Source organism: Olea europaea, unplaced genomic scaffold (assembly GCF_002742605.1).
Source record: "Olea europaea var. sylvestris unplaced genomic scaffold, O_europaea_v1 scaffold1631, whole genome shotgun sequence".
Lineage (NCBI taxonomy): Eukaryota > Viridiplantae > Streptophyta > Magnoliopsida > Lamiales > Oleaceae > Olea > Olea europaea.
This window is the reverse complement of record NW_019233954.1, coordinates 137,994-157,036: the sequence shown is the minus strand read 5'-3', so window position 1 is coordinate 157,036 and position 19,043 is coordinate 137,994. Positions and strand designations below refer to the sequence as shown.

Below are 19,043 nucleotides of genomic sequence, written 5' to 3'. Positions count from 1 at the left end.
CATAGCATAGTGAACCAAACACTCTTAAATGAGAATAAGAGGGCTTTGCTGAGAATAGGATCTCATAAGGGGAGTTGTTTGAGAGAGATGTACTGGGTATACGATTAATGAGATGTGTGGCTGTCAAAATACAATCTCCCCAAAATTTGTCAGGAAGTTTGGCTTGGAATTTCAAAGCTCTAGCAACGTTCAATAAGTGTTGATGTTTACGTTCAACTATGCCATTTTGTTGTGGTCTCTCAACACAACTCATTTGATGTATGATCCCTTTTGAGGAATAAAAGTCAGTCATGATAAATTCAGCACCATTATCAGATCTTAGTGCCTTAATTTTGGTACTAAACTGAGTTTCAACCATATTGGAAAAGGTTAGGATAATTTGTCTGGTTTGTGACTTAGTTCTCATTAGGAAAGTCCATGTGGATCTACTATAGTCATCCACTATAGTCAAGAAATATTTCGAACCATCAAGTGAATGTGATTGATAAGGGCCCCAAATATCACAATGAATTAGCTCAAAAATGGATTGAGAAACATGTAAACTATGAGGAAAAGGTAATCGATGCTGCCTTGCCATAGGACAAATATTACAATGAAAATCAGAATTCAACACAATTTCAGGTACAAATTTTGTAAAGTGGAAACTTTAGAATGAGGAATATGTCCTAACCTATAGTGCCATAGTTCAAAAGGCAACCTAGTGACAGCATTAAAACTAGGAACATGGTCATTGTTCATGACTTTATTACAACCAGCATTGAAATGATGAAGAACAGATTTGTTGGAACAGGTAGTGTGTGATGGACCACTGTTTGAAGGAGTACGAAGCTGGTAATGATATAATCCAGCTTCAAGTTTCCCAACTCCAATCGTTGTCCATGTAGAACGGTCCTGAATGAGGCAATGGTCAGATAGGAATATTAGGCAACAATGGTGAGAATGAATGAGTTTGCTAACAGAAATCAGATTGCATTGGAAAGAAGGAATGCACAACACATTGGTTAATGATAGATTTTCAGACAACTTCACAGATCCTATATAAGTCACACGAGCCTCATCTCCATTAGGAAGTTTAACACTTGCATTTACCTCAGCAGTAATGGAGGATAAATGACTGTTAGAACACACCATGTGATCTGTGGCACCAGTGTCAATTATCCATTTATCTTTAACAGCTGAGACTGCTAGACAATAAGCGTTACCTGAGAATGAGAGAACATCTGGCATAACTAGGTTTGCTTGGCTTTGATTATCAGCATTTCCAGATTGAGTGTGAAGTTGTGGCTTCAGTATATTGAGAACTTGTTGGCATTGTTCCGGTGTGATAGTCAAACTTGAGAAACCATTTGATAGATCAGAAGAATTAGCATTTCCAGTTGCTTGATGTGCACTCGAAATTGATTCCTTGCTTCTGTCCTTTGCCAACCTATGTCCTGGAGGATATCCATGAAGTTTATAACATTTCCCTTGTATATGTCCAAGCATCCCACAGTAATTGCATCTTGGCCGTTCCTTCCTTGAATTTTGGTTTGTGTGTGCTGATCTCTGGTTATTTCCAAAATTTGTTGAATTATTCATCAATCTACTCACAAATGCACCAGTTTCCACATGAACCTGGGTCCTTGATGCAATATCTCTCTGCCTTTCATCTTGTTGAACTAATGCAAACACTTTGTTCAACGTTGGTAAAGGCTCCATCAGTAATATCTGACTTCTTACATTGGAATAGCACTCATCTAACCCCATTAGGAACTGCAATATCTGTTCCTCTTCATAATAAGGATTGTGAGTTTAAGGCCTATAATTTGATAATTCTTCCCATAACCCCTTTAACCTATTAAAGTAAGCATTCACAGATCCATTTCCCTGTGTAATCGAAGCAATTAACTTTTTCAATTGATAAATTCTAGGTCCATTACCCTGACTGTACCTATCCTTCAATTCAAGCCAGATTTCACGGGACGATTCCTTGTGCATAACACTAGGATACAACTCCTTAGGAATCGAATTTATGATCCATGATGAAACAATGTGATTATATCTACGCCAAGCAGCATATAGAGGTGAATCTACTAAAGGTCTTGATAAAGATCCATCAATGAAACCTTCTTTGTTTTTCACGCTCAAAGCCATTTCCACAGCTCGACTCCACGTCGAGTAATTTTCATCAGAAAGCATAACCGACACGATCTGCATACCTGTGTTATCTCCATAGTGTACGTAATAAGGACTCGCAGGATCTGAAATCATTCGTTGAGCTGCAATTATCAGATCTTCACCACGATTATCAGCTTTTGGGGAAGAATCGTTAGTCGAAGCTTCAATTTCAGCATCTGAATTCGTTGCCATGAAGAATGAAAAATGTGCAGAACACAGGAAATCACAGATCTGCTTTCTACGTCAAGTAACTGATGGAGATCAATTAACTCCAGAAAATTGCAGCAGCAGGAAGTATCTGCTCTGATACCATGTGAATTTTATACTACAATTGGAGAGTAAAATGAGAGAAGGCACGAATGGGAAAGAACTTTTCTCACTAACTGATGTTCATGATACAATTGTGTATATATATACATTTAACCAAAATGACAACTCAGCTAACATGACAGCTCAGCTAACATGGTGAATTACATAAATAACCCTACATTCCCGTAAATTAACTGGATTAATATGTCGTGTTTCTAACCATTTAAGCTTTTAGACAAGTATAACACCAGCAAATATGAGAACGTATGAGTAAAGTCGACTGTGTTAATGGACTTTTTTGGAGTCTGGCTTCTTTTCAATTTCTTTTCTGATTGCATATTTAGTTGCGTTGAAGTGGTATGTAATGATATCTTTTATCTGCATGGTTCTTGACATTTACTTGGTTAAGTGGAAGTTAAATTTTGATTTCCCAAGTGGTTAGCTGATTGATTTCTGAAAGTTCTTGAGGCATCCCCACATTAATTTTTGTTGAAATAAATTGAGTAAGCACTTGGAACTTATTTTTGTGAAATACAGAAAAAATCTAGTAAGTTGAGATTAAGTCGACTGAGATCACCAAAATGAATGGTTGCCAATAACGTGCATGATTTAACGGACTTAAATAAGCGATACCTAGCTTTCAGTAATTAAGTAATCTGAATATAGAGTTGCTGCTAATTTTTCAAATAAGGTTTTCTTGCATTAATTTTTATCCCTTGATGCACTGTCTTGGTTATTGGTCATATATATTGAAAATGCAATTAGCTAAATTTCTTCCATTTTCTAATGAGTATCATGAATACTATAATCATAATTTTGAGCTTCTGATCAATTGAGTAATCTGAATCTAACTACGTTAACATAAGATAAGCTAAAAGAGGAGCCTGCTGGACTTCCACCTGCATCTTGATGATGGAATAACATTGAAATTATTTAGGTTTGGTAAATTGGATTCTGAAATAATCTGTTTGCTTAAGGAATTATTCAAATCTCCCTATTCAATTTTCACTTCGTGGAATACAACCAAATATATTTCATGAAACCCCCTGAAATTAAGCAAGAACATATCCCCCAAAGCGTCGACCCAAAAACCTCTGCATTGAGTAAAAAGGCCTCTTTGGTTCACCTACTAGTTTGGTACATCATTTGGGCAAGAAGTAACGTAATTGCCTATTTTAATAAATATGAATAAGAAAACCCCATGACGAACCTTTTTTATTGACTTAATGATGTTTGCTCAAATCTGCTCACTTCAACACTCTTAAAAGAATTTATGAATCTATTTCTTAGGTTATGGGCTGCATTGTCCTGGTCTTGGAGTTTTGTGCTGGGGGAAATCTAGCTTCATACATTCGACGTTGTGGCAGAGTTCAAGAATGCACCGCTAAAAGATTCATGCAGCAGCTCGGTAAATTATAATTTATATTTTATTGCGTATGTGTTTTTATGATTTTCTCATTTGACATCACTTTTCTACATTGCAGGAGCTGGTTTGAAGGTTTTGAGATTACATAACATTATCCACCGCGACCTGAAACCCGAAGTAAGAATTCCCATTTCAAGTGAGAAGAAATACTTTTTGCTTGTGTACACTATATGAATAATTCTTTTTTTTTTCCTCACCACTGTCTCAGAATATTCTTTTATCTTCTTGTGAATGCGACCCAGTTCTAAAAATTGCTGATTTTGGACTTTCAAGGTAATTTAACAACAATATAGATTCACAGCATTCTTAATCTTGAATGAACTAAAGAAGTTCATTTGGATCAGGATTTTACGTCCGGATGAATATGCAGAGACTGTTTGTGGTTCACCAATGTACATGGCTCCAGAAGTTTTAGAGTTTCAAAGATATGACGAAAAGGTTGTAAGCTTTTTGTTGTTTTGTTAATAGAATAATGATACCTATATATAATGGAGTTATATAATGATTTATATACAATTAGTGTTCAAAATAGAGTGAGGAAATTTTTTTTCTATTTTTATTCGGTTGAAGAGATTCTGATCAAATCATATGTTACCGCATTATGTATATGTAAATCATTATATACATGTAGCATAAACGTTTGTTAAATGGGACAAAACTGAGGGTGAGAATATCTTTATAGGTCGACATGTGGAGCATTGGTGCAATTCTTTTTGAACTTCTCAATGGCTGCCCTCCTTTTCATGGTCGGAGTAGTGTCCAGGTATCACCTTGGGTTATACTAGAATGTCCTTGTTCTACTTTGCCATCATGCCTTTCCTTAACTAAGATTTTGATTGATTCAGCTTCTACAGAATATCAAGGCCTCTACATCCCCTCCTTTTTCTCAACTAGTTCTTCCACAGTTGCACCCCGACTCTATTGATTTATGTACAAGATTATTGTCGACAAATCCAGGTTTACCATATTGATTTTAGAGCATGTGAATTTGCTTTATAGCGAGACTCTATATTCCAAGATCAAGTCGATGCATGTCTCTATCTTTGCAGATAATCGTTTGTCCTTTGATGAGTTTTATCAGCACAACTTCTTACAAATTGGGAAATGAAGCGTAACCTCCGAAGATAGAAGTTAACAATACAGAATCTTATCAGTACAAGGACAGCCTCTAACAAACATAGCAGGTTTGATAATAACATGTACATCGTGTACTCAAAATTAACTGTTTAACTCCTTACTTTGTTTCAGCAAATTGTATGTTGTTAATTTGTACAGAATCGTCGTAACTTTTTTTTAATGATGTACTCGAGCCTGATGAAATCCTGGCTGAATTTATGTAAAATCGATTGGTTAACTCATATTCTATTCAGGTGGCACTTGTTGTCACTTGATTTTTGACAACCTACCTTAAATGTTTTCGAGTATAAAATAATTGTAAGCTTTTCAATTTTTGTAGGAAGGTCATCTTATTGGGCAGCTATGGAGTTGAAGTTATATGCTAGCCCTCTATAATTAGTACTTGTTTGGAAGAGATTGAATGATAATTTAGTGCTTGTTTGGTAAGAATTTTGATAATTGATTTTTGGACTGTTAGAGATAAAGTTGGTTCTATCTGTGAGAGAAGAATTCAAAAATAATGGCTGAAATAGTGAAATAACAGTCAAAAAATTGATTTTTAATTGGCTTAAAATCTGTACCAAACTAGCATTTAATCAGCAGGCCTCGTAGAATGTCATTATAAAGTAAGTAATAGTAGTTGTGGATCCTATAAAATGTATGGATAAAAATTATATTTGAAAAAATATATATAATAGTAATAAATAAAATAAAAAACATATTTTCAAGTCTTCCAAATGAGCCCTCATAGCATGTTTGAGAACCGTTTGTAAACGATTTAAATTATGAATAGCAAGATTCTAAAAGGCGTGGCATGGCAAGGTGTGAATGTCAAGTCTAGAATATAATATCAATTAAAAGCAAAAGAAAAACAAATCTTACTATAAAAAAGTATTAAGACATAAAAATATTGATAAAACAAATATATTATTACGATTGTAATAATTCAAACACAATCTGATATAATAGGCTTTAATTAGAAGCAAAATAATGCAATATCTATTGTGATTTCATAAGGTGTTTCGATGGATTTTTTTATTGAACTAACAACATTATCTTTGCACTCAAATTTTATCTTTGCAATCTTATCTTTGCACCCATTATCATTTTCTTTCCACCCAAAATTTTATCTATGCAGTCAGACGGATCCTAACAATCTTATCCCTAGTAAAAAAAGGGGAAAAAGGAAAAAAGAAATTCATCTCTAACCCTAATCTTGGCTCACATAAAAGCAACGAGAAATGTGAAATTCTAGCCTTGCGGGAAGGGATTTTGTCCATACTCAATTCAAGAGATTTTGTCCATACTCAATTCAAGAGAAATAAATTATAATGATTAGTAAACATTAGTACTCTCACTGTATAGCAAGCTAAGGATTAAGGATTATGAGATAAATTTGCAAATGGGAGCACCTTACGATGTTCACGACCACTTGAATCCAACATATCATTGTGTACTAGAAAAGATCACTGTGATTGTTTTTGTATTTGTATGTTATAGTGTTCGAATAATTGTTCGACGTCATAATCAAATGCTTAATGGCATGATCACAAGTTATGTACTCCATCACGATGTTTTATGAAACTATTCATGGAATCATGCGTCGAAAACCTATAAAAGTGTCATTCATGATGAGACTCGGGTTAAGCATTTTCTCGAAACTCTGTGGGGTTAGGAGCATCCCGAGTTTGGCGCATCTCATTGTGCGTGAAGAAGCATTGGGAACCCCAATTTCTTTCTTTGGATCTATTTTCTATATCCCCTAGACTGGGACTAAGCAAAAAAATAAAAAAATCAACCAAACCAAATAAATCGAACCAATTCGGGCCTATTCAAGTCAATTTGACATAGGTAATTATTTGGTTTGGTTTTCTTTTAAACAAACCACGGTATGTCGATTCAGCTATGGTCTGAAACCTCTAACAACTGGTTAACCGAATCAACCCAATCCACTTACATATTTACCATTTTTTAAGAAAAATCAAAAGATAAATCTTAATCTCATAAATATATCTCAATTCTCTCCAATCTATAATGTTACTAGTGAGTGATAGCATTGAAAATTTCCTTTCACAAGCTCATTATGTTATGTTTAGTTTTTTTTCTACCCAAGGAGTCAGGCAATATAATGCATAAAAAAACCAAATTCTTAAATTTTTTTTATTGATCCGACTCTATTAACCTGATTCTATTTGTTAATCAATAGTTTTTATAATATAAGTTATTTAGTTATTGTGATCAAAGCGGTCCCAAAACTCGGACATTTTTTTTAAAAATGATTTAGTCCAAATCGATTTTTTTGGTTCAGTTCTATTTAGTAGCTGAGGGTTAGTTTGAGTTGAAATTCGTCCAAATTGACTGATTTGATTTTTGGTTTGGTTTTGAGTCAAAACCGACCCAAACGAAGCCGTGCCAGGTCTAACCCTCAACTTTGGCATATTGCTCTGTTTTCATTTTTTTGAAATGATCAACTTGGTTTTTTCTTCTTCATCAATCGAGGAAAAAATGAAATGTTCACCCGTGGGAAGCTAAACATCAATTAAGTGGCTTGATGTGGATAAATAAATTGACACATCGAAGTTGGTTGATAAATTACTGCATCTAATATCCGAAAGACCTTGTCAGTGGACCATTATTGTTCCATTCCTGAGTGAGCTGGAGCTAATCTTACTCATCGAACTAGTCGGAAAATATCGCTTTGGGTCAAAGCATTAGATGAAGAGGACCTAAAACGCAACAACATAGGGACCTTGGAACCACTATTAGTAAAAGGAAAATGGAAGTGCACACTCACCAAAACGCAGATGGACCATCTTCGGTTAAAAAAATCAATCTTGTGTTTGCTTGTGTTTCTTTGTGTTTGTTAAAGTGATGATTAGGAAATTTGACGAAAAATGCTATTTATCATTATTGCTATTACATCAATTTAGATGATACTAAGAGTGTGTTTAATTGACATGAAAAATATCAACTAAAAAAAAAATATTTTTCTTGTTTTGAGAAAAACAAAATCCTACTGCCTCAAAAAAAAAAATAATATATATACATATATTCCTTAAAAATAAGGAAAATTAGGCATATTTTTAAAAGTTGAAAATTATTTTCAATGGAAAAATTAGCAATCAAACACTCCAAAGTAGGAATTTTTGTTAAAAACTTCTAAAAAAATAATAAACTTGTCCATTTTTTATTGGCAAGTAGATGAGAAAGAAAGAGATGGTGAATTACCTAAAAAATAAAAACCAAATCCCACTAAAGAAAATATTTTCCGTGTTTTCAAGGAAAATATGATCACTTGGCCAAAAGTAAAAAAATATTTTCCATGAAACAATATATCAATCAAACAGCACAAAAATGATAATTTGAGTGGAAAAATGATTTTTTTTCATGAAAAATATTGATAATCAAAGAACACATAATTTCACCATTAAAACATATCATATAATGTCATATAGACGAGTATTCTAACACAAGTAAAATTATTCTTTTTCAGTGGACATGGACAGGGGAATGGGAATTGTGAAACTATGATTCCTTTAACCCCGTGGAAACAATAATTCTTGATCGATTTATAAGTGGTAATTTTTATTTAGAGGGTGTTTGAAATTCATTTTTACGGAAAAATGAATTTTAAAATGGATTTTTCCCTAACTGCAATGAAAACTTACAGAATGGATACAGGATTTTGAAATGAAAAAATGCTGTCCGTCTGTATTTTATGTTTTTTTCCCCATTTTTAAATGATGTTTCGACACTTGAGTCTATGAAAACTTTTTGTGTAAAAACTTGTACTTGTAGCGTAACTCTTTTAGAATAGTAGATTGATGGTAAATATGTGGATAAAAAGGAATTTTTTTTTATTTACATGTAATATTATTTTAATAAAAAATGTATAGTTAAAAAAAAAAAAATGTATTTCAATAAAAATAGAACAACCCTGCTGTGTGTGGCTTCATACAGAAGCCTGCAGAATACACACGTGGAGGCGTGGGTGAGGGTATTTTTTGATAATGTTTTATTCACGATGAATTTCACACACAAAAATAATCTGACCAAATTCTATGGAAATTTTTCCGTACAAATGGATTAATACAAATTAGAATCCACGCATTACTAATTTTCTCAATAACATGTCACGTCCCATGACCGCAGAACCGCTTCTCTCTTGCCCACTTGCTTCTCTCTCTGCGTATTTAAATCCGATATTCCCACATATATCTCAGATGTAAAATACATTCCAATATTTATACGAACCAAGCGATCTAGGGTTTTGCAAAAAATCAGAAGATTTCCCATTTTTCTTCATGGCAAAGAAGAGGAAATCCGATGCAACGCGCCTAGATGAGGTGGATCGTACCTTGTACACCACTTTTAGCAGCGCGGCCAACTCCCTATCCCACCTCTACTCCCAGGCCATGCATCACCAGAAGGTCTCCTTCCAGGCCGGTGAGCGCCACTCTCTGGTACGTTCTTTGTCTTCTTCTCTTTTATGGATTTTTCTGTAATTGAGTTTTAGGTAATGTCCGCGTAATTTTTATCGATTATCTTGAGGTACGTTATGAACTATTTCCAATAAATTGATATATATATTTTTTTAATTATATGTGCTTCACTTTATTTTAACCTGAATTTAGTAATATAGTAAAAATCCAATTAATCGTTGATATGGTATTTTTAGTTCCAGTAATATTCTACACCCACTTTTTAGCTGTGGCGTGTTTTATTTTGCAGTTTATTTGGTAGCTGGATTAAGAACAGGTAAATTTGACTTTCTTTTTCATAAGTATATATATATTTTTTTGTTGCATTGTTCTGAAAAAACATTTGAAGCTTGTGTTGTGAGGAGTGCCTGACAAGTGTCCTTTGTTAGGTTGTCTTTAAGCTTATGCTCTAAGTATCATTTCTAGGCTTATACCTTGACTTATAGAGAAAATGCTTCATTTGTCTTATAGTTTCTGGGTTTTTTAATTATCAACCTTGGTTCTTTGGACTAACTTTCATGGACTGGAATGTTTAAAGGCTTTCCTATGCTATTTAAACACAGTCCAAACCTAAAAATTAGAAAAAAAAAATAAAAAAATTACTATATCTTAATGGTGACGTTTTCCTAAGGCATGATGTAGCTTGACTAATCTGAAAAAAAAAATATTTTTCATGCAGTCTATAAGTTTGTTTTGTTTCCTTTTAATGTCAATGAATAACTAGTCCCCATTGTACCATTTGCTTTTTAGTTCTCATTGTGGATTAGTGGCCTGGTTATGTGATAACTGGATTCTTATTCATTTTTTGCTACGTCGTCAATTTTAAGTTTAGCTGCAAATTAGACTTTAATTTTGTGCAGTGTTCTATCATTATAATTTTTAGGTGGCTTATGGTTTGTTACGAGGGCAATATTGTATCTTCTCTAAATTTTTGAATTATTTTAGTGATTTCTGTTGAAGCGTGAGGCTTACCTCGCTGCCACCATGCCTCAATACCCGTTAGCCTGTTAAAAGTTTGTTTGTTCGTTCACTATGTATGGGCTAACTAATAAATAACTAATCAAGAACTATTTATGTAGGAAAAGCTTTATAATTGGATTGCAAGACAACACGAAGATGGGGCAAGAGTGGGAACCAATGATATGCTTGCATATATTCAGGTCTCTTTTCTTACAAATTACAATTTCCACTTTACGATAAATTATTTGAAAAGCGCTCATGCATATTTGTCTGCAAATTAATTAGTGTAATTATATGTACTTGGTCCGTCATCTTTGTATGGTGTACTCTTGTATAGACTTGTTTTGGTAAAAATTGATTGTGTGTTGTGATGCATTTTGTTGTCAAAGGAAGATTCCGTTTTCCTTGGTGTAGATTCAGCAATACATGGATGTTGGTCCATATCAGTTGCATCAAGTTACATTGTGTTTGCGTATTGAGTTCTGATATAGTTACTGACTAACAGGAATGTGATTAAATTATTTGAGTGCTGACTGAGATTGTCCAAGTTTCGTAGTATCACTGTAAATGAAAGTTGTTTCTGGACTAGCAAATTTTACTTGCACAGGCATGAGTTATGAAAATTTTTAACCTTTATCCAAAATGCTTTTAAGATGTTTGGTCTAGTCTTATAATTGAAATGGAGCTCAAGAAATTATTTTGTCTTTTTTTGGCTGCAAGGTGCTGTGACAGTGTGGAACCAGTACGTTAGGACTTATAACCCAAAGACTAATATTTGTTCCACTAAATTGACGGGTCCAGAGAATTAAGAGTCGATCTGTTATCATTGCAATGTACTGGAGGGTTAGCACCAAGATGAAAAGTTGTATAGAATATGAGTAAGCTGTCATATCTTTTAATAGGGTGGTTTTCCTAATTGTTCTGTCGTTAATTGTAGTTTTTTTTTTTTTTTTTTTTTTTCAAAAACCAGTGATGGAAATTAACAACGGAATTTTAATCATTAAGCAATCACTAATACATTTTTTACAATGAAAGGTATACATACATACACACACACACACACACACATATATATATATATATATATATATATATATATATAAAAGAAATGGATTTAGTGAGGGAGGTAATCGATCACTGATTCTGTTACTGGTTTTTTATTTTATATTATATAAACTAAAAAGTCAATTTAAATAAGTGAAAAAAATTTAGCCAGAGATTTTTGTGCTGCTAATTTTTTTAACAAATAACATTCTTTTTTATAATTCCAAAACTGAAAATATTTATTATACAATTACTGATTTACTAATGGATTTTAGGAAGGGAAGTTACACACACACACACATATATTGTATTTACTCTGGATATGTCTGGGATGGATTTTTTTTTGTTCATAGAGCTCTGTATTTCTCTCTTTCTGAGTCTTGAATTGCATATAATGTTACTCTGTGAGAGATATTTACATGAATTTAAAATGTTCTTTTCCTTTGTCTTCATCCATCTGCAATTACATCTTCAGCTTCATTATGAGTTTCTTTCTTTCCTATCTTCCCCCTTTTGGCTGGGAGTCATAGAGGATGGAAGTAAGCTTCTTGTTATTTTACGCCTCGCTTCATTGCGAAGACCATGTATCTTGCTCTTCTTGTAGCCTAGAAAGGTTATCTGCTAGAAATCTGTCTCTGTCAGAGTTTAGAGCTTTGTATAATGTCCTAGGGTGGAAATGATTCAATTAATTCAGTTTGTATCTCAGCCTAAATATTTAACGTTGATCTTAAACTTTGTGGAGGCACAAACTATAACTACAGTCAACCAATCCAGTTTATATCCGCTGATAAGTGATAAAACTAAGTGATTTGTTCCTGGATTTGTCTCAATTTCAGCTGCATCAGTCTCAATCCCTAATTTACAAATTCCACATAGTGATAGGCTGGCCTTGCGCAAAACTTCTCTGCCTCCTCGTTTCCAAAAAAATCCACCTGGCTCATGCAGCTTTAGGGTAAAGCTACAGTCTTGGTTCAAAAAATAGCACTTGAGCTAATTGATGCACGCATGACACATATGTAACTCTTAAAAAAGAGTATCTCTTCTTGTCATAATTTCTTCATTTCAAATAAGTCAAATCTTAATTTCTAGGAACTTATGTTCAGAATAACTTGTACAAAAATTACCCTTGAAATATTGGAGCTCTTGAAAATTACCCTTGAATTTATGTTAAATTTATCATTTTTCCTTTCTTTTGAAGAATTGTGATAAATTCAATCAGATAGTTGACATGCTACAAGTACCAAACATGTGAGAGAACAAATAATTTCTATTGTCACTTTCTCACAGTTATACAAGTTCAAATAATTTTGTTACCAATATAATGCAAATGGAGAATTATATGGGCAATGAGTAATTTAACCTTCATATGATGTATCCCAAATATCTATTAGAATCCAACTCTAATCAACAATTGTATTGAGCTCAATATTTAACTAATAACTAAAAATCCCAAATCAAATTTAACAATTAAATTTAAATTTCTATCTCATACAAAAGATCGTTCGAAAAAAAATTCACAATGGAAAGCATATGATAACTAAAATAATTTACATGTGACAAAGAATTCCGAAGGCATACATTATGCATGTATAGCATGGAAATAGAAAAAATATCAATCAAAGATGCAAATTGCTCAAAATGTGACATTCATCCTATTCCAATAGCTACCTTTATTTAATTCCTTTTAACTTTTGTAACAAAGTAATGGGTTAAGATTGTACTGGACCAGAGGTCAACTTCAAGACAATAAAATTTACAGGTGGACTAACTTTTAACTGCAAAAATGCTAAAGCAGTTTAAATTTATTAGTTTTTCCAATTCACTGATTGGCCAATTACCATCAATTATGATTATTGTAGAATGATCACAGTTTATTAATTTGCATTGGCAATCAAATATCTAGCAATTTGGGCTAGGGACTGGCACCTAGCACAAGTTATTTGCCAAGCAACAGAGGAAGTTTTTCCTTAAATTTACTTCTTTCTTTTCTTTTCTTTACATTAGTGCGTCCAAACAAAATAAAATAATTATTGTGGCATGTAAATGAAACTGCTGCCAAGCACCTTTTTTTCTTAAAAAAATTATACATTTCACTATACATATGTGCATCTAAATTTTGTCATAGAAATTTGTCTTCTCCATGAAAAAGGGTTGTTCATTTTAGAAACCATATAAAAGCCTTTGTCAACAATATATTTCTCTAGAATATTTATATGTAGTAATTTATCTTCGAGAAGCATGATAGAGAATTCTTAAATAAAATTGTGATTATATAAAAATCATGCACAATATTCTTCAAGAATATGTATAAAAAAATTTACACTTGAAAGCAACAATATAATATTTTTGTGTCAGTATTCTCAAAATAATAAGTTTTCTTCAAGAATAACAACTCAATGTTTAATTGTTTAATTTGTGCTTTTTTAGGAACACGATGTGATATATTCTTTTAGGATAATATCATATTAAAGTCATGTTATTTTAAGAACTACTTCATACTTTTATTCTTAAAGTTATGGTTCTTCGAAAGTATTATCACATATTTTTAAAAAAATATATTAATTTGTATATAAAGTTGTTATTTGGGACCAACAAAATATTCTTCTATATTAATATTGATTAAATCTCTATTTGAGCCCAATTTTTGGGAGAGAAGATTTTGTAATAATGATTTTTTTAAGAATACGTAGTTAAAAAGTGGAAAAGAGCTTTTAGATTTACGTGTAAATTATTTTATTAGGAGAATGTATGATTGAAAATGAGTTTAGAAAAAAAGAGTTTAGAAAGAATGGCTCAAACAGGGGCTAAATTGCTTCTTAAGGAGAAATATTCTTTTGAGATATTGTCTGAATTTGTGTTTCTCCATGAGCAATGAAAAAATTCTTCTGGAATGATTATAATTAAAAAATAACTCATTATTCTTCTAGGATATTGATTTTAAATTCATACTCTTTCAAGACTAATAATACAATCTTCTAGTGTAGTTCAATAATCTTGAATGAAAAATATGATGATATTTAGCCCCCGTTTGGTCCCCATTAATTTTCATTTCATTACATTTCATTTTTCTCTTTTCTATTTTCAACTACACAATCGTCCATAAAATAATAATACATGTAAATAAATAAATAAAAAAATCATTCTTTTTCAACCACTCATTTTAAAAAAAAAAAATACTATTTCACCCATTTCAGTGGGCTCATACAGAAATATAAATAATTGTGTTGATGACTAGTCATAAAATTAGAGAGACAAGAACAAGAGAGAGAAGTAGATCGAGATAATACCCGTTGGTGAATTTTATTGAGAATCAAGGTCTCATATTTATAGGTTACAATTGGGCCTGCAGGGTTACAATAGTCATTCACAAATACTAACTAATTTACAATCGATATCAATTAATAGTTGTGTAGTTAGAAGGTATCATTTTAGTCACATTATCAGAATCTTTTTTAAGTTATGATGCCATGCAATTTTGTGATATGCAAAACGAGAATAACTTCCATGAATTGAGAAACTGCCAAATGGCTATATAAATAAAAAGATCAGGTGCAATATATTAAAGATAGTGTTAATTTAAAATTTTGAAAATTTGGTGAGAATAGGAAAATTGAAGACTGAAATTTTTGGCTAGATATATGTTATTATCCAGTTCTAGTCTTTCATTTTGCTTTCAAAAAAAATTGAAAATTCAGAGCACTAAACTGAATTTCAAAAAATAAAAAATAAAATAAAAAATAAAAATTGAATGGAACTGTGCCAATAGTCTTGATGGTAAGGTGTTATTTATGTTTCTGTGGGGAGGAGGTGGGGGAAGTAGGAGGGGGGGATTGAAGAGCCTGACAGTTGAAGCAGCTTGAGCATGACAAACCCGGTATGTTCATTTGAGGGAATCCAATTTGTATACATCATGGAAAGGATGGTGACAGGTTTTATCTACATATTCCATGGAAGTCAATTAATCTTTTTTCTTTCTTTTACCTTCTGCTTGGCATGTTCTGTTTCTGTAATATTTTCTCCTCCTACTAAAGAGAAGACCTTACATGGCTAATGACATTATATTCAGTTTTTTTTTTTTTTTTTTATAGTCGATACTCTCTGGTTTGCGAAATATTTATATCGCTGAAGATAGACTCGTACACAGAAGTAGAACCATACTTAAACTTTTCCTGGAGTTTCCTTCGTCCAGGGATGATGTTTAGAGTAGTCTGCACATGTATTTATTCACAGGATTTTAAGTTTTCTGAATTTTATTCTGTAAAATGAGATAGATATAAGAATGAGAAGAGCAAAATGGTTAAAAACTCGGGAAATTCTGTAGTTAAATAGAATTTGTGGTGTGTGTAATCAAGAAACCTTATTTGTTCATTCTTAGAATTGACTCATAAGTGCAAAACGCAGTCAATTTAAGAGGATTATTTTGTGCTTCATTGTATCATGTGAAGCGTTTCGCGTTGAAATCTTTTGCATACTGTAATCAGTTTCTGTGGGGGCAAATGAAAGCAACATTGAACGCTCCTTGAAGTTCCATTTTTTGGACAGAATTCTTTCGACAACTAGTATGTTTGTTTCAAAGCACATTGTTTTGACCCTTTTTCTTTGCTCATTGTATATGCAGAACGAGCTTGATCATGGGACTGATGAACCCCCACCATCGCCGAGGTTGCCATTCCAGCAGCAGCAACAGTCTCAAACTGCAATGCAGACGATTCACTCAGGATTCCCACTGTCTTCCAATTCATCTGGTCCTGCAAATACGCGTTCTGTGAACTCCGATAACCAATCTAAAAACTCCGTTTTCTCGAATGCTCTCTCCAGTCCCATCCGTCGAAGTCTCCAGCACTATCATTTGATGCAGGGAGGTCAATCGGCAAATAATGTTATGCGAAACAACGAGAATAATGGTTCCCAAAGTAGGGATCCTAATCCACCTAGCTCGAATGACACTTCAATGGACATGCATGCTGATAGCCCCGATTATGATTCTCATTGCTGAGATTGCATCTATGTTCGGAAGCCTGAAGATCTCCAGGTGCAAACAGGATACTGAATGTTGATGAAGAATGAAGAGCTTTGTCCTTTGGGTGAATGAGCTTAAGAGAAGTCCGTTTCTGCGTCGTCTGATGGAAATGGGCATGTTCCTGGTCACGTCAATATTAATTGGTCATTTTATCCTTTCGAATTCTGCTGCTCGTTGTATAGTTTCTTTGACGACAAAGGTTAGTTCATCTAATATCTGTGCTCTTTGGGTGAGGTGATTCTCTCTGAGGTTGCTTTTTAATATATTTTTGAGATGATTTTGTTGTATGTTTGGTTTGAGCTGTACTTGTCTACTAAAATCTAATTTTTAACAAATCAAACAGGGGTTAAGTGAATTGAACTTCATTAATTTATAATATTTTTAGCCTCGATATTTCAAATTCTCTCTTTTTAATAATTTTCCATGAAATATTTTCAAGAAGAGTCCTTCATATTAAAGTTGAGAAAAGGTCAAATATATGTACATCAACAATTACAATATGAAATGATACAATATGATCATGATTCATGACCATACACTTACAAATATTGGAAGGGCGAAGAGTTTCGAGGATGAAAATTCTATCTGGTAATTGATTTTATATGGCTGTGGACAGGCACTAGATAAAACAATTAAAAAAAAAAAAGTTTCTTTTTGCACTTCACACTTCATTATATTTGTTTGTAAATTTGCTCTTAATCCACTTGAAATTATTTCTCAAGAACGACTTCAACTTACCTTCCATAGAATACATCTTATAACTCGCCACCCTTTTCCTCCTCTTCACCTCAGGAATTTCCTCCGGGCCATTGAAGCTAAAAGATTTAGCACGATCTTCAAAGTCGACCCGGGCTTCTGCATAAGAAGATGGATAATAAGGGAATGATTTACTTTTCTCCATGATCAAAGAGCTTGAGGAAGAACAAGAATCCCCTTCTAATCTTAAACACAAATGAGAGACAAAATAAATAAAGATGGACCCCATACAAAGAAATGTGTACCTTAGTGTCGGATGCATGCGCCATCAAGTCACTTGATTTAACTAACAATCATGCTACACATTCAAATTCAAATTCAAACTCAAATTCAAATGGGACACGTATCAACACATTCAGATTCAAAGTCAAACTCAAATTCAAGTGGGACACGTATCAACATATGATTGGACAATTTTAAAAGTTAAAACAAAAATACCTAATCATTTTTTGACATATAAAGCTTCTTTTCACTCCCTGTTTTTAAGACTAGCGAAATAGCTTTATTGTTTAACTAATGTAACGTACATCTGACTGTATTATTTAAAAGATTAAATTGAAAAAAAAAATGACGCTTACATTATATTTGCATCTTTACACATTCTTTTACTTGAACTTGGATGTACTATCGTGAACTATATCATTTTAAAAGTTTAGTTAATGTAGAAAAGACGAATTTGTTTATTTATATTTTTATTTTAACAATATAAGAAAATTATATGATAGATATATGACAAAATGTTAGTGTTATGCTAGTACTTTTTTTATATAAAATAATAAATTTATAAATAAGATGCATCAGATCGAAGAAAATTTTCGACAGAAAAATATATTTTTGTTATCATTATAGATTTATAGAGCAAAAAATCAGTATTATATATATATGGAAAATTTCATAAGTAAGAAATTAATTATGCCACATTTCAAAAACAAGAAAACAAGTTTCAAATTTCAAAAATCATATTTTTATTAAAAATTATTTATAATTTAATTAATTATTTATTTATTTATTTTAGTAATTAAATATATTTAAGTCACAAATTTATATAATTTGGTCACAAATTAACGATTTAATTCATTACTTATTATTTTTTGGTCACAAATCAGAAATTTTATATCACAAATTATTTTACGATCACAATTCAAAAATTTTATAGGTTACAGTTTGTTCATCGATTCCAAATCAAAAAATTTAAGTCACAATTTATTTATTACTCACAAATCACAAATATTACAAGTCACAACTTATTATACAGTCACAAATTATCGATCACAGATTAATAATTTTTTAGGTCACACATTATTTTTCAATCACAATTTATCATTTCCATTGGTCACTTATGATTTATTGGTCACAGATTAACCAATTTAATGGTCACTGTCAATCAAATAATTTGTGAGCACCACCAACACTTACGATTCACAGTCACAATTTTCAGGTCACATATCCAATTGTGGGTCACAGTCACAATTTTCAGGTCACTTATCTAATTTTGAGTCACAAATTAACCAAATCGCCACGACCACCACAACCATTGCCACAACCAACTGTGATTCCTAAATTGTGAGTTACAATTGGGAGTCACAATCACAATTTTCAAGTCACGAGTCCAATTATTTATCACAAAATCAACCAATCTATCACGACCACCACAACCACCGCAGTCCACCACAACTACCACCATCACCACAAAATCATGCAGATCATCAACATCAGCCCATCGCTGCTGCACACACGCCACCACTGCCACGCACGCACACCACCATACCCACGC

The 19,043-nt window shown here is 32.6% G+C and overlaps 2 protein-coding genes across 4 annotated transcripts; both read left to right on the top strand.

The window, feature by feature from the left end:
* The first annotated feature begins 3,735 nt into the window (after positions 1-3,735).
* Positions 3,736-5,571, top strand: LOC111377262 (serine/threonine-protein kinase ATG1t-like). 3 transcript variants are annotated; one of them, XR_002699690.1, is made up of 8 exons: positions 3,736-3,874; positions 3,951-4,009; positions 4,101-4,165; positions 4,237-4,330; positions 4,575-4,655; positions 4,738-4,849; positions 4,942-5,076; positions 5,349-5,571. XR_002699690.1 is itself a non-coding variant. In XM_023000335.1 (7 exons), exons 1-7 carry the CDS (start codon positions 3,760-3,762, stop codon positions 4,998-5,000), a joined length of 585 nt encoding a protein of 194 aa, XP_022856103.1. In that variant the 5' UTR covers positions 3,736-3,759; the 3' UTR covers positions 5,001-5,297. The 3 variants fall into 3 exon arrangements, 1 of the variants encoding a protein (XP_022856103.1); XR_002699691.1 differs by having other exon boundaries at positions 3,951-4,028; positions 4,135-4,165; XM_023000335.1 differs by lacking the exon at positions 5,349-5,571 and having other exon boundaries at positions 4,942-5,297.
* Positions 5,572-9,017: 3,446 nt separating this feature from the next.
* On the top strand, positions 9,018-16,800 carry LOC111377261. Its single transcript, XM_023000334.1, has 3 exons — positions 9,018-9,471; positions 10,569-10,649; positions 16,112-16,800. The coding sequence occupies exons 1-3, from the start codon at positions 9,313-9,315 to the stop codon at positions 16,487-16,489; spliced, it is 618 nt and encodes a 205-aa protein (XP_022856102.1). The 5' UTR covers positions 9,018-9,312; the 3' UTR covers positions 16,490-16,800.
* Positions 16,801-19,043: the final 2,243 nt, after the last annotated feature.